Source organism: Mobula hypostoma, chromosome 17 (assembly GCF_963921235.1).
Source record: "Mobula hypostoma chromosome 17, sMobHyp1.1, whole genome shotgun sequence".
NCBI lineage: Eukaryota > Metazoa > Chordata > Chondrichthyes > Myliobatiformes > Myliobatidae > Mobula > Mobula hypostoma.
Window position 1 is genome coordinate 1960000 of NC_086113.1, and position 16920 is coordinate 1976919.

The window sequence follows — 16920 nt, forward strand, 5'->3', positions numbered from 1 at the left end:
GCTAATCTTTATCTTGGGATACAGCCATCTTTGAAAATATGCAAATGTTTCACAATTAATTATTGCTGAAACACAGTGACTTTGCAACTGTATATAGCACAGCTTTTAATAGTCTTTTCATCAGTTGAACAACTGAGCATTACTATAGTTTAATAATAAGGTGTTGCAACTATTTTAACTGGAGTATCAATCTAATTAACCAAGTCAAACAAAAAATGGATTCAAAAGGAAAAACAGAAACAAAGACTGCAGCACTGACAAAATCTTTGAACATAACCGTGCTGCCCTGTTTTAAACACATTTGATTAAAAAAAATGAATCCCACAAAGACAAGAAATTACAATTTCAACAACTAAACAAATAGTGGTAATATAATTTATGCTATACTAGTCATATTTTTATAATAATAAAGTAAAAGTGAATCTTTATGCAGAATAGAATTGAGAACTACGGCACTTAGACCACAATTGGAATATTGTGCCCTGTTCTGCTTGCCTCATTATAGAAGGATGTGGAAATTTTAAAGAGTGTGCAGATGAGATTTACCAAGATGCTGCCTGGATTAGAGAGCTTCTGATGATAGGCTGAGTAAGATAGGGCTTTTCTGTTTGGAATGAAGAAGGATGAGAGGTGACAAGATAAAGGTGTACACAAGAAGATATTGACTGAGCGAACAGCCAGAGATTTTTTCCAGGGTGGAAATGGCTAATATGAAGGGGCATAATTAATATTATGCTCATAACTGATCAACAGAAGACGCAATAGCCACAGCTCTACACGCCGTCCTTACACATCTGGAGAAAAAGGATGCTTATGTGAGAATGCTGTTCTTGGACTGCAGTTCAGCATTCAACACCATAATTCCCTCCAGGCTCGACAAGAAGCTCAGCGACCTCCGCCTTCACCCTGCCTAACGCAACTGAGTCCTGGATTTCCTGTCAGATCGCCAGCAGGTGGTAAGAGTGGGCTCCCCCACCTCTGCCCCTCTGACCCTAACACAGGTGCTCCCAGGACTGTGTCCGAAGCACCCTCCTTTACTCTCTCTATACCCATGACTATGTCGCCACCCACAGCTCCAATCTGTTAATTAAATTCACTGACGATACTACATTGATTGGCCTAATCTCAAATAATAATGAGGTAGGCTATAGAGAAGAACTCACCACCCTAACACAGTGGTGTCAAGAAAACAACCTCTCCTTTAATGTTGAAAAAACAAAGGAGCTGGTTGTGGACTAGAGGAGGAATGGAGACGGGCTAATGCATATTGCCATCAGTGAATCTGGGGATGAGAGGGTAAACAGCTTTAAGTTCCTCAGCATACACATTACCGAGGATCTCACGTGGTCTGTACATACCGACTGTGTGGTGAAAAAAAGCACAACAGTGCCTCTTCTACAGGGACACAATTGAGAGCATCCTGACTGGCTGCATCACTGCCTGCTATGGGAACTGCACCTCCCTTAATCGCAGGACTCTGCAGAGAGTGATGCTGACAGCCCAGTGCATCTGAAGATGTGAACTTCCCACGATTCAGGACATTTACAAAGACAGGTGTGTAAAAAGGGCCTAAAGGATCATTGAGGACCCGAGCCATCCCAACCACAAACTGTTCCAGTTGCTATCATCCGGGAAATGCAGCACAAAAGCCAGGCTCTTCCAACAGGCGATCAGACTGATTAATTCATGCTGATACAATTTTATTTCTATGTTATATTGACTGTCCTGTTGTACAAACTATTTATTACAAATTACTATAAATTGCACATTAGGCGGAAACATAACGTAACGATTTTTACCCCTCATGTATGTGAAGGATGTAAGTAATAAAGTCAATTCAATTCAATTAAGGTGTTTAGAAGAAAGTGTGGGGGGACGATGTCAGAGGCAGGTTTTTTTTATATAGAGTGGTGGGTGTGTGGAATGCTCTGCCATGGGGTGGTGGTAGAGGCAGATTATTGGAGAAGTTTAAGAGTCTCTTAGATAGTCACATGAATGATAGAAAAAACATGGAGGATTATGCAGGAGGAAGGGGTTAGATTGATCTTAGAGGAGGTTAAAAGGTTGGCACAACCACAGCTGTAATTCTGTGCTCTCTAACTGGCACATTCCAATAAATGACACTTCAGAGGGATTAGTGGGGTGATGGAGGGACAGCAACCACACTGACAACATTTGATTAAAAGGCAGTTGTCAAGTCCAGTACCTGACATTAATGGAGTTTTTACTCATCAGTGTTTTGCTCTAATTAACACCTTGTCAATAGTCTAGAGAAACAATGAAAATCAGTGAAAAATGAATACACACTTTGGAAAAAAAAAGTTGCAATTCACAATACTAACCCAGACTTTTCCAGTGTGAAAACCTGCAGATTTAAATGCTGATTGTTCACATCCATGAGTAATTATTTTAACAATGCAGGCTTCATTTTCTTCCGTTTTGATCGTTCCAGTTTTGGAGTCACTTCCATCACTAATTGCATTTTTCTTCACTTGTGCACCTTGCTTGGACAGTTCTTTGTGTTGTCTGGGTGACAAAAGCTTTGAGAGTTTTCCATAAGCAATCTGCATATCACGACTGCTCAGAGTGTGTGCGTCTCGATGATAGGGAAAGATATGAACTGTATCAGCCTGTCTTTGGTTCCACGGTAATGAGTGCTGTACCTCTAAATCATAAGGAAATTCTTTACTTACTCTAAATATTGAGTCTATTTCAACAGACTTCGAAAAGGTGCTTAAAAATGTATCTATGTCAATAGCTTTTGAAGGATGCTGTCCTGGAACTTCTAGATTTACGGAGAATATATTTTTTATCAAATGCCATATATTTGACATGATGTTCTGAGGCATCATTGTATGTTCATACAATCCTTTGGAACCATGCTCAATGCTAGGCTTCTCTCCTACATCAGAGTGCATTTTGTTACTGCTCGAGTTGAACTCTCCACTCACGTTGTTGCTTTCACCAGAACTTTCTTCCACATGTCGCATTTTGGGTGAGACAATGAGTTCAGTGAAGGGTTCCAACCTCCCATATGCAGCAGCGGGTGTTAAAGAGCCTAGACCAAAAAAGAAAGATCATGTGGAAGAACTGCATTTATGTAATGTAGCCACAAACCTGATGGCATGAATACCGATTTCTCTAACTTCTGTTCTCCCTTCTCTCCTTTTCCATTCCCCATTCAGAATCCACTTTCACTCCTTCTCATCTCCTCACTTGGTCATCACCTCCTTCTGGTTCCCCTCCTCCCCGCTTAAACCCACAGTCCACTCTCCTCCCCTACCAGATTCCACCTTCTTCAGCCCTTTGCCTCTTCCACCTTTACCTCACAGCTTCTCACTTCATCCCCACACCTGGCTTCGCTACGCCTACCAGCTTGTACTCCTTCCCTAACCCACCTCCTACTTTGGCTTCTGGTTTCCCAGTCCTGAGGAAGGATGCTGGCCTGAAACGTCAACTCTTTATTCCTTTCCACAGATGCTGCCTGACTAACTGAGGTAGACCATAAGACACAAGAGCAGAATGAGGCCATAGGCCCATTGAGTCTGCTCCGACATTCAACCAAGGCTAATCCTCCTTTTTTCCCTCTCCTTAACCCCACAGCTTTTCATGCCATGTCCAATCAAGAACCTATCACTCTCTGCCTGAAACACACTCAACAACCTGGCCTCCTCAGCTGCCTCAGGTAATAAATTCCACAAATTCACCACCCTCTGGCTGAAGAAACTTCTCTGCATCTGTTTTAAATAGATGCCCCTCTATCCTGAGACTGTGTCTTCTTCTCCAAGACTCACCCACTATGGGAAACATCCTTTCCATATCTACTTTGTCTAGGCCTTTCAACGTTCAAAAGGTTTCAATGAAATCCCCCTCATCCTCCTAAATTCTACTGAGTACTGAACCAGAGCTATCTAACGTTCCTTGTATAATAGCCCTTTCATTTCCAGAATCATCCTTGTGAACCTCCTCTGAACCCTTTCCAGTGTCAGCTCATCTTTTCTTTGATAAGGAGCCCAAAACTGTTCACAATACTCAAGGTGAGGCCAAAGCAGTACCTTATAAAAAGCTTCAGCATCACATCCCTGACCTTGTATCCTAGACTTCTTGAAATGAATGCTAACACTGCATTTGCCTTCCTCACCACCAATTCTACCTGCAAGTTAACCTTCAGGGTGTTCAGCACAAGGACTCCCAAGTCCCATCGCATCTCAGATTTTTAAATTTTCTCTCCGTTTAGGAAATAGTCCACGTGTTTATTTAAGACCACAAGGCATAGGAGCAGAATTAGGCCATTCAGCCCATTAAGTCTGCTCCACCATTCCATCATGGCTGATCCCGGATCCCACTCAACCCCATACATCTGTCTTCTCGCCATATCCTTTGATGCCCTGACCAATCAGGAAACAACCAACTTCCACCTTAAATATACCTACAGATTTGGCCTCCACTGCAGTCTGTGGCAGAGCATTCCACAGATCACTATGCTCTGGCTAAAAAGACTCCTCCTTAATTCTGTTCTAAAAGGTCACCCCCTCAATTTTGAGGCTGTGCCCTCTAGTTCTGGATACCACAACCTTAAGAAACGTCCTCTCCACATCCACCCATCAACATTCGGTAGGTTTCAATGATATCCCCATGCATTCTCCTAAATTCCTGTGAGTACAGGCCCAAATCTTCATTCCCAGAATCATCCTCATGAACCTCCTCAGAACTCTCTCCAATGATAATATATCCTTTCTGAGATTGGGGGCCTAAAATTGTTGACAATACTCCATGTGTGACCAGACTAGTGTCTTATAAAGCCTAAGCATTATCTCCTTGCTTTTATATTCTATTCTCATTGAAATAAATGCCAACATTGCATTTGTCTTCTTTATCACAGACTCAACCTGTAAATTAACCTTCTGGGAGTCTTGCACGAGTACTGCTAAGTCCTTCTGCACCTCTGATGTTTGAATTTTCTCCCCACTTAGATAAGAGTCTGTACTATTGTTCCTTTTACCAAAATGCATTAACATACATTTCACAACACTGTATTCCATCTGCTATTTTTTTTACCCATTCTTCCAATTTGTCTAAGTCTGGGTGCAAACACATTGCTTTCTCAGCACTACCTACCCTCCACTTATCCTCATATCATCTGCAAACTTTGCCACAAAGCCATCAATTCCATTATTTAAATCATTGTCAAACAACGTGAAAAGTAGTGGTCCCAATACCGAACCCTGAGGAACACCACTAGTCATCAGCAGCCAACCTGAAAAGGCCCCCATTATTCCCACACACTGTCTCCTTCCTGTCAGCCATTCCGCTATCCATGCCAGTACCTTTCCTGTAATGCCACAGAGTTTTATCTTGTTCAGTAGCCTTGTGTGGCACCCTATCAAATGCCTTCTGAAAATCTAAGTAAATGACATCCACTGCCTCTCCTTTGTCCACCTTGCTTGTTACTTCCTCAAAGAATTCTAACAGATTTGTCAGGCAGGATTTCCCTTGACAGAAACCATGCTGACTTTGACTTATCATTAGTTTCCAAGTAACCCTAAACCTCAACCTTAGTAATAGACTCCAGCACTTTCCCAACCACTGAGGTTAGGCTAACTGGTTGAAAGTTTCCTTTCTTTTGCCTTCGTCCCTTCTTAAAGAGTGGAGTGACATTTGCAATTTTCCAGTCCTCTGGAGTCACACCAGAATTAAGTGATTCTTGAAAGATCATGACCAATGCATCCATTATCTCTTCAGCAACCTCTCTCAGGACTCTAGGATGCAGTCCATCTGGTCCAAGGGAATTATCCACCTTAAGACCTTTACGTTTATCTAGCGCTTTTTCCTTAGTAATAGCAATAGCACTCACTCCTGCTCCCTGACACTCACAGACCTCTGGTACACTGTTAGTGTCTTCCACGGTGAAGACTGATGTCAAGTACCCATGAAGTCCATCTGACATTTCTTTGTTCCCCATTACTACCTCACCAGCATTATTTCCCAGTCATCCAACATCAACTCTCACCTCCCTTTTACTCTTTATATAACTGAAGAAACTCTTGGTATCGTGCTTTATATTATTGGCTACTCTGCCCTCTTATTTAATCTTTTCCCCTCTTCTAGCTTTTTTAGTTGCCTTTTGTTAGATTTTATAATCTTCCAAATCATCCAACTTCCCACTCAGTTTTGCTACCTTATATGCATTTCCTTGTCTTTTATGCAAACCTTAACTTCCCTACCGAAGTGCATGACCATGCATTTTCCAACATTATATTTCATATGCTGCCGAAGGGTCTTGGGCTGAAATGTCAACTGTACTTTTCCATAGATACTGCCCTGGCCTGCTGAGTTCCTCCAGCATTTTGTGTGTGTTGCTTGGATTTCCAACATCTGCAGTTTTTCTCTCTTTCGTGATTGCCACTTTCTTGCCCATTCTCGTCACCTGCCTAAGTCCTTCTGCAGCCTACCCTTTCCTCACACTACCTGCCCCTCCACTACTGCTTGTATCATCTGCAAACTTGGCAATAAAGCCATCTATTCCATCGTCTAAATCACTGATACACAGTATAAAAAGCTGTCCCAACACCAAACTCTATGGAACACCACGGGTCACTGGCAGCCAACTAGAAAAGAATTTTTTTTATTCTCACTTGCTGCCTCCTATTAATCAGCCAATACCCTAACCATGCCAGTAACTTTCCTGCAATATCATGGGCTTTTAACTTGGTAAGCAGACTCATGTGTGGCACGTTGTCAAAGGCCTTCTGAAAGTCCAAATACACAACATCAACTACATCCCCTTTATCTATCCTACTTGGAATCTCCTCAAAGAATTCCAACAGGTTCACCAGGCAAGGTTTTCCCTGAAGGAAACCATGCTGACTTTGTCCCACCTTGTCCTGTGTCACCAAGTACTCCATCACCTCATCCTTAACAATTGACTCCAACATCTTCCCAACCACTGAGGCAAGGCTAACTGGCCTATAATTTCCTTTCTGCTGCCTTCCTCCTTTCTTAAGAGTGAAGTGACATTTGCAATTTTCCAGTCCTCTGGCACCATGTCAGAGTCCAATAATTTTTGAAACATCATTACTCATGGCTCCACAATCACTACCGCTACCTCTTTCAGAACCCTAGGGTGCAGGTCATCTGGTCCGAGTAACTTAAGTACCCTTAGGTCTTTCAGCTTTTTGAGCACCTTCTCCCTTGTAATGGTAACTGCATTCACTTTCTTCTCTCCTAGCATTCAACATTTGGCATACTGCTCGTTCTTCCGGCATTTTGTGTGTGCTGTTCTAGACTTACAATATCTGCAGAACCTCTTGTGCTTATGTAATGTTTTGTTAATGCCTCAGGATACCTAAAGCTCTTTATAGTCAATGAAGGACTGCTGCAATTGAATTATGTCTCAGCTCTATACATAACATTAATGCCCTGATCCTCAGAGGACCACAACTTTGTTGTGCACCTTAACGATCTGAAGAGCTATGCTGGCTGGAGTAAGGGCTTGGAGATTTAGCTCTTGGTAGGGTCATCCATGCCAGACTGGTCAAAAGGCAGAGGCCAGACTAACAGTGGTCCACTGGTCCTTCACGTTCAGGGGTACCCCTCAGGGCTAACAACCCTGACCGGTAAAACAAACTTGTTATGGAAACTGCAATAAAGAAGCCGTCTACATCTGATTTAGAGCTTTTGACTGTGAGGTCACAATGAAGCCAAATCAAAATGGTATGTGATTTACTAGAGAACCCGCAGCTGATGAGCTCTCCATGTACTTGCTTCCCTTAAATTTATTTATTGAGAAACCGCACAGGGTATTGGAGCTGCATTGAAGTGTACTGAGTGTATTGGAGCGGTATTGGAGCACACTGAGTGCACTGGAGTGCATTGAGTTCATTGACTGCACTGGTGTGCATTGAGTGCAATGGATTGCATTGAGTTCATTGCAGCGTATTGGAGCTGTATTGGAGTGTACTGAGTGTATTGGAGCTGTATTGGAGTGTACTGAGTGTATTGGAGCTGTATTGGAGTGTACTGAGTGTATTGGAGCTGTAGTCAACTAGGTGAGCTGCCATAGAACGGACACCTTTGGGCCCCACCTGACACTCAGCTCTCACCTGTGGCTCCAAGTAGCTGTTTGAATGAGACAGCGGCCACACCACAGCACACTGCTTCGACAGGTGGCCTAAACCAGATGAGGGCAGCTGGCAGCCACGTACCCCGAGATAAGGACATGCCTGTCCCTGCAGGCGAAGTCAGCTCTGGCGGCCTGGACAGTGAGATCCAACTCACTGTAAGGAAATACAACAATGCTCCAAGGACAGCAAAGGACATGACGAGGCACAGAAGATATCATGGTCATCCACTGCAACCAAGGAAGACCCCAGTTTGTGACGCTTGCTTGTACCACTGACCCAGCATTCTGAGTGGACCTGCCCCAGTGCAATGGCTTTTTCACTTTAAAAACTCTCCCAGACAGGTTTCCTATCATCTTCGGACACGACGGACAACCACCACTCAACTGGCATTTGGAGAATATTCCATCACTCTCCTAACCTCTAATGTATTAGTTTGTGGAAAGATGGTCAAAATGCAATTTACTAACTAGGAATTACATCTACTTACCCTTTAAGCAATTCATCCACTTCAGATACACTCCCGGAATTTTGTTATGAAATTACACCCAGGAAAACATACCCTGTTCCTAGAAACCTAGCACTTACTACAAGTGCAATGGTAGACGTTTTTTAATAATCCTATTAATATTACAGCTACATACTGCACAAATAATATGCGTGAATATAAGTAATGAAAAGCATGATTCACTGACTTTAACTTACCAATTTTAATAAAGATTACAGTATGTTTCTCTATCCACAATGGAAAGACCCCTCCTGGAAAGACAATCCGGATCTGGTCCATGATGTGGTTTTCCAGTGATGTGCTATGGAGCTCCTGAAAAAAGTCCATCATCAAATCGGTGCTGTTTAATAATTAGCTCCAACTCAACAGCAATTTAAAACTAAACACAGCCAACAATTCCACTGTATTATTAATAATAGTTCAAAGGTCACTACTGTACTTAATGAACTAGAAACAGACCAGAATTCAGATTCAGAATTAATCACATGCACTTCATAACACACAGTGAAATCTGTCATTTTTGTTAACAACCAACACAATCTATGGATGTGCTGGGGGCAGCCCACAAGTGTCAATACACATTCCAGAGCCAACAAAGTGTGCCCACACTGCTTAGCAGAACAACACAAGTAGCAACAACAACACAATAATACCAAGACAAGCCCCTTTCCTCCCTCCCTCCTACCCACACAGTTCTCCAACCCCAGTAGAAGACGCCTCCGGGCCTCCAGCAGACTTGTAGATATTTCGGCTTCCACTTCCCCAGTGGGCTCACAGACATACCCCCAGGCCTCAGGCCTTGGGTTCTGAGCAACCTTCAGACTTTGACTTTTGTTATCAACCGCAAGACTTGCCGATGACAGGACTTCGAACTCCAGATCTCAAAATTCCAGACTCACTGACTTGCATACCTGACCGTCATGCCTCCTCCCAATCCCGAGACCTTCAAACTTGGAGCAGCCCGGTGGCTGCTCCCAGACCCAGCTATGTTAGACCCAAAACTCCTGCACCATCAGGAACAGTGAGAAGAAACCAGACAAATGCAGGCTGACAGCACTGAACATCTGTTCATTTTCTGCTCTCGTCCTTAAAGCCCGAGACTTTAATCAGCGCGGAGTAATTGAGCTGACCAGGGGTTTGTGCTCCACCACTAGGAATCAATGCAGCGTAATCCACTGGCAATGTCTGTAGCTGCAGTCTGCACTCATCCATGCTAAATCCCCCAGGAGATCGCAGGATCCCAAATCATTTAGTCAGCTCAAAAATACATCTTTAAAAGGGAAATTACAGGTTGCAATCAATTGCCAGTCAGAAGTATAGTTAGAACAGGAGTATCTGGTAACTTTGTGAGCTGGATGCAGGATGTCACCACTGGTCACCCTCACCATCTTGACGGATCTACTCACACTTCAGGGTCAGACACAGAATGAAACTCTCTCCACATTATCCCATCACACATTTCTAGGATCAGACACAGAGTGAAGCTCTCTCTACACTATCCTATAACACTCTCCCAGGGTCATACACAGACTGAAGCTTCCTTCACACTGTCCGATCATACACGCCCGGGATCAGACACAGAGTGAAGCTCCCTCTACACCATCCCATCACACACCACCAGGGCCAAAAATAGAATGAAGTTCCTTCCACACTGTCCCAACACACACTCCCAGGATCAGACACAGAGTGAAATCCCCTCCACACTGTCCCATCACACACTCTTGGGGTCAGACACAGAATGAAGCTCCCTCCACACCATCCCATCACATACCGCCAGGAATAAATAGAGTGAGGTTCCTTGGAAAGGATGCTTCCCATGGTGGGAGAGTCTAGGACAAGAGGGCACAGCTTCAGGATGGAGGGGTGTCCATTTGAAACAGATGCTGAGAAATTTCTATAGCCAGAAGGTAGTGAATTTGTCGAATTTATTACCTGAGACAACTGTGAAGGCCAGGTCATTGGGTGTATTAAAGGCAAAGAGTGATAGGTTCTTGATTGGACATGGCATCAAAAGTTATGAGGAGAAGGTCGGGAAGTGGGGCTAAGGAGGGAAAAGAGGATCAGCCTTGATTGAATGGTGGAGCAGACTCGATGGGCCAATGGTCCAATTCTGCTCCTGCGTCTTATGATCTCTACACTGTCACATCACACACTCCAGGGGTCAGACACAGGGTGAAGCTCCCTCCACACCATCCCATCATATACCCCCAGAGTTAAACAGAGTGTGGTTCCCTCTACACTGTCCCATCACACACTCCTGGGGTCAGATATAGAGTGAAGAGTTCTTTATATTAGTGATTCTAGCATCAAGTATCTACAACTATTACAATATTGTTGTTAGAATGTCACTACAACATAATGCTGGACCTGAGAAATATTACACTGTCAGCACTTAAACTAGACATTGTAAATACAATGGATTCCGATTAATTGGAACACATCGGGATCAGTACAATTTGGCAATTAAGCAGTTGCCTCAATTAACTGAGGTGTAATGGAAATAGTTAAAAAGGTATAAAAAAGACAAACTGAGTAACAAATTATATATTTAAGTGCAATACAGAACAAATGAGAACACTGCCGATATTAGTGTTCCCAATAGTTATCGGAGGAATTCATCCAGTGCTCTTTTGATTGACCGTATATGAACAAAATTAGTGCATACACCTAGCGTGGATAATGGATTGCCTTCGTGCAATGCTATTGGCAACTGCATCCTCCAAATCTTCATTTTCATTGTAACCCTCAAGACGATTGTCGATATCTTCAAATTCTTCCTTGTTCCTAACTTGATGTAGTGAAATCATTTCATTTTCACTCCCGGCTATATCTGCCATCTCCAAGTCTGAATGCATGAAACTGCAGTGAGCAAAACAGCTCTGAATTGTCTTGCTGCTTACTTCTCACCAACTATCAGTGACAAAATCACTGCTTTCTGAACACAAAACACACATGTAACGCGCTGTAAGGTTTCACTACTAATGCAATGGCCTCTCTGTACTGTATTACTCCTAAGGTAATGGTTTCTCTGTAGCAGCAATGTTTGGGTTATGACTAGAGGTAACTGGGCTTCGGAATGTGTGCATGAGAGGCAAGTTGTTCTTTCTTGTGAGTCTGGGAGCAGGGATTTTGCAGTCTTTTGTCGGTGAGAGATGAAGAGAGAAGATGCGAATGGAACGACTTGGCAGACCAGCAGACGGAGTAGACTTGAAGCGAGGGTCCAATGGGGAACTAATGGTGTAGCAAATAACGGCCACACAAGTACACGAGACTGACACCAGTTAGAACCAATCTGGCAACAGTTTCCTGCCCCAATTAAGCAGCATAGTGTCCCAAATAAATGGAGGCAATCACAGCAGTGTTCTCAATTAGTTTTCGTTCTTTAAGAGTTGTCCCAAATTAGCAGCTGCTCCGATTAACCAATGGACCAATGAACTGGAATCCACTGTATAACATGCCATCTTTCCAGCAGTGTGACCTGTTGTGCTTGAATACCAGATCATGATGATGGACCAACCCCTCAATCATCAGGCTGTTGAACCAGAGGGGATAACTTCACTCAGCTCAATACTGATCTGATTCCACAACCTTAGGACTCACTTTTAAGGACTCGTTATGCTTATGTATTTTATTTCCTTTTTGTACTTATACAGTTTTTTGTCATTCGTCCATCCCTGTCGAGTGAGGTTTTTCATTGATTCTATTGTATTTCTTTCTATTTTCAATGAATACCCACAAGAAAATGAATCTTAGGGTTGCATATAGTGACATTACATACTTAAATAATAAATTTACTTTGAACACTAATTTGTCACATTAATTATTTAGACCTTTACAACAGAATATTCTAGTTGTAAGCAGATGTGAAGTAAATAACACCTTACCAATATGTCCCAGTCATCAGGTGACAGGGGTTCGACCACTGCCTGCTGACAGGAGGATACTTGTGCACAGGCCCTGAGAAATACCTGGATCACAGAACGCAAACATAAATTATTGCTGTCATTCAAATAAAAGTGCTTTGGTTTTAACAACAGTCTTTGTATAGAGAACAAATGATTTAACAGAGATTGAGGAAACAGGCTGAGAGGATTTTGATTGCTGACAAATTATAATAAATCAAAGGCATTTTGGAAGTAAGATCCAAAATAATAATATTTATAGAGCACGTTTCATACAAACAAGCTTTGCAAAGTTCAGAGTACTCTTTAATGGGATAAAGTCCAAACATAATAGAGGTACTTTTTGACTGATGTGAGATTTGGTGTGGAAGATTGGTGAAGTTGAAAACAAGGGTATGTGTGTGCAGAAACCAAAGGCTAGGTCTAAAACTCTTCATGCGCAGTGCAGGCAAGTGGAAAGATTGTTTATGTAGTTTTTTGTAAACTCTATTGTATTTCTTTACTTTCTCCATTAAGTGCCTGCAAGAAAATGGGTTAAGGTTAACCCTAAGGTAACCTACTCTCAGTGGCCACTTTATTAGGTACACTCGCTCATTTATGCAAATATCTAATCAGCCAATCATGTAGCAACGACTCAACAGTCAAGAGGAGCAGTTGTTTATTCAGACCAAACATCAGAAAGGGGAAGAAATGTTATCCAAGCTTACTTTGACCATGGTATGATTGGTCATGGCAGTCAGAGTGGCTTGAGTATCTCAGAAACTGCTGATCTCCTCAGATTTTCACACAACAGTCTCTAGAGTTTATGGAGAATTGTTCAAAAAACTAAAAAAATCTAGTGAGCAGAGGTTCTGCGGACAAAATTGCCTTGTTAATGAGAGAGGTCAGAAGAGAACGGCCAAACTGGTTCCAGCTGACACAAAGGTAAAAGTAACTCAAATAACCACATGTTACAACAGTGGTGTGCAGAACAGCATCTCCAAACGCACACTAAACTTTGAAGTGGATGGGCTACAGCAGGAGACCACAAACACACACTCAGTGGCAACTTCATTAGATTCAGGATATACGTAAGGAGTGGCCAGAGTGTATATATATATATGGTAATACTACATTTACTTTGAACTTTGACCTCAGGTAGCTGGTTGGTTTTGCTCCATAAAATATTACCATTTATCTCTTGCTTTGCATTTATGATCTAAATGGAATGACAAATAGTGAAGAAAATCAGTTTTAAATCATTTCTAGTTTTAATTACCTCGAAATATTAATCCAATATTACATTAGCGATAAAGTTGCCATAAGAAGGGGGTCAAGCAACCACATTGAAGCTTGGGTTCTCTCAGATTTGAGCTCACAGGAGTTAGGAAAGTATTCCAAGCTCTGACAGAGGGAACACAAAACATGTAGGCAAACTAATCACTTCATGCACTGAATGTTCTTTCTACAATGTCAGAGAATGCACATGTTGGAAAACAGATTTTCTTTAGAAAAGATAAAATGCATCAATAATATTAACTTATTTATAGAGCACTCACATACAGATGAAGTAGTTCAAAGTGCTTTACAATGGAATAAAGTGCAAACATGAAAATAAAATTAAAAAATTAAAATAAACATGAAGATAAAAGAAAAAAAGATGTTAATTAAAATCAAGGTTAAATAAATAGGTTTTGAGCTGGTGCTTAAAAGTTTCAACTGAGTCTGCATCCCACGTAGTTTTAGGTGTTGAATTCCACAGTTTAGGAGCCAAGTGTCAACAAAAGCCAACCTGCCAATTACTTTTGAGGGTGTTCGTTTAAATTTAAGAGATCGGCGGAAGAGGACCCGAGAGCTCAAACAAGATTATAAAACCAAAGTGATTCTGTGACCAAGATGAACTGTTCATGTAATATGAAGTTGACCATCTACACCAGGGGTTCCCCAAACTTTTTATGCCATGAATCAGTACCATTAAACAAGGGGTCTGTGGACCCCAGTTTGGGAACCCCTGATCTAAAGAAACACCAATCAGATCTCACTTCAATGGTCCTTAACTGAGTTATGACATTTTTAAAATGAAAAGTCATTGATTTACAGACCTGTACTCCATCTTTGATACCAAGTTTTTGTCCAAGGTGTCTACTGATCTCTACAATGTTCCCTTCTTCGAATCCAGTAGATCTGCGTCCCACCCAGCTTAGGAATGCTCTCTGCTTAAGATCCCAGGACAGTTCAATTGCTTGGCACTAAGCATTGTAGAAAGAGAGGAACAATAAATACAGGCACTGCATTGGCAAACAAAAGAGATTAACAGAATAATCACTACAAAAGATCTGCAGATATCCAGCAACAGAATTTCACCAGGTGTGCCTTGGAATAAATATGTTTAAAAAATAAATCATGTCATTAAATTGGGATTTCTAAAATAAACAAATAATTCTTAGTTCGTGTTCGGTTCCTCAAGTAAAATAAAGTAGTAGTGTCCAAAGATAGAGAGTCACGTAAAACACTAACTACTGGAAATAACAGAAGGAAGCATCCACAAAGAAATTCCTCCTCACCTCTGCTCCTTAGGGTGCAGGAAAATGAGGGGAGATTTGATAGAGACATAGTTCATAAAATTATGAGGGGCATAAAGAGGATAAATGCAAGCAGGCTTTTTCCACTGGGGTTGGTCAAGACTGGAGCTAGAAGTAATGGGTGAAAATTGAAAGGTAAAATAAAGGGGAACTGCTTCACTCAGAGAGTGGTGACAGCAGGAATGAGCTGCCAGCACAAGTGGTGAATATGTGTTTGATTTCAACCTTTGAGAGAAATTTGAAGAGTTATGGTCCAGGTGCAGGTTGATGGGACCAGGCAGATTAATAGTTTGGCACGGACTAGATGAGCCAAAGGGCCTGTTTCTGTGCTGTAGCATTGGGTAACAGTTCGGAGACACGCCCCTACCAAAGTAAGTAGAGTGTACTCCTTCCCTCCGCTAGCCCACAGGTCACCTTTGGGCAAGGTGTAGCACCTGCTTAGACCCCTGATCAGGGTCACGTGAAGCCACGGGAACAAGTGGTGGAGCAGCTGGTGCATATCACAAGTCCTGGTTTTGTGTCACTGGCTGACAATCTCTGAAGAATATCGATAATGTCTATGGTCAAGTCAAGTCACTTCTTATTGTCATTTCAACCATAACTGCTGGTACAGTACACAGTAAAAATGAGACAATGCTTTTCAGGACCATGGTGCTACATGAAACAATACAAAAACTAAACTGAACTACGTAAAACAACACAAAAACTACACTAGACTACAGACCTACCCAGGACTGCATAAAGTGCACAAAACAGTGCAGGCATTACAATAAATAATAAACAAGACAATAGGCACAGTAGAGATCAGTAGGTTGGTGTCAGTCCAGGCTCTGGGTATTGAGGAGTCTGATGGCTTGGGGGAAGAAACTGGTACATAGTCTGGTCGTGAGAGCCCGAATGCTTCGGTGCCTTTTGCCAGATGGCAGGAGGGAGAAGAGTTTGTATGAGGGGTGTGTGGGGTCCTTCATAATGCTGTTTGCTTTACGGATGCAGCGTGTGGTGTAAATGTCTGTAATGGCGGGGAGAGAGACCTCGATGATCTTCTCAGCTGACCTCACTATCCACTGCAGGGTCTTGCGATCCAAGATGGCACAATTTCCGAACCAGGCAGAGATGCAGCTGCTCAGGATGCTCTCAATACAACCTCTGTAGAATGTGGTGAGGATGGGGGGGGGTGGGTGGTGGGAGATGGACTTTTCTCAGCCTTCGCAGAAAGTAGAGACGCTGCTGGGCTTTCTTTGCTATGGAGCTGGTGTTGAGGGACCAGTTGAGAGTCTCCGCCAGGTGAACACCAAGAAATTTGGTGCTCTTAATGATCTCTACGGAGGAGTCGTCGATGTTCAGCAGAGAGTGGTCGCTCTGTGTCCTCCTGAAGTCAACAACCATCTCTTCTGTTTTGTTCACATTCAGAGACAGGTTGTTGGCTCTGCACCAGTCCGTTAGCCACTACACCTCCTCTCAGTATACTGACTCATCGTTCTTGTAGATGAGACCCACCACGGTCGTGTCATCGGCGAACTTGATAATGTGGTTCGAGCTGTGTGTTGCAGCACAGTCGTGGGTCAGCAGAGTGAACAGCAGTGGACTGAGCACACAGCCCTGGGGGTCCCCCGTGCTCAGTGTGATGGTGTTGGAGATGTTGCTTCCAATCTGGACTGACTGAGGTCTCCCAGTCAGGAAGTCTAGGATCCAGTTGCAGAGGGAGGTGTTCAGGCCCAGCAGTTTCAGCTTTTCAATCAGTTTCTGAGGAATGATTGTATTGAATGCTGAACTGAAGTCTATGAACAGCATTCGAACGCACGTGTCTTTTTTGTCCAGGTGGGTGAGGG

The 16920-nt window shown here is 42.7% G+C and overlaps 1 protein-coding gene across 2 annotated transcripts in view; it reads right to left on the reverse strand.

The window, feature by feature from the left end:
- Window positions 1–16920, reverse strand: part of pex1 (peroxisomal biogenesis factor 1) — a 91590-nt gene that overhangs the window by 71351 nt on the left and 3319 nt on the right. For both annotated transcript variants that reach the window (XM_063069423.1, XM_063069422.1), the window contains exons 2-5: window positions 14612–14758; window positions 12513–12596; window positions 8826–8940; window positions 2343–3058 (exon numbers count right to left, since the gene is read on the reverse strand). In XM_063069423.1, the coding sequence (XP_062925493.1) occupies window positions 2343–3058; window positions 8826–8940; window positions 12513–12596; window positions 14612–14758 (1062 nt within the window). The remainder of the gene's footprint in view (window positions 1–2342; window positions 3059–8825; window positions 8941–12512; window positions 12597–14611; window positions 14759–16920) is intronic.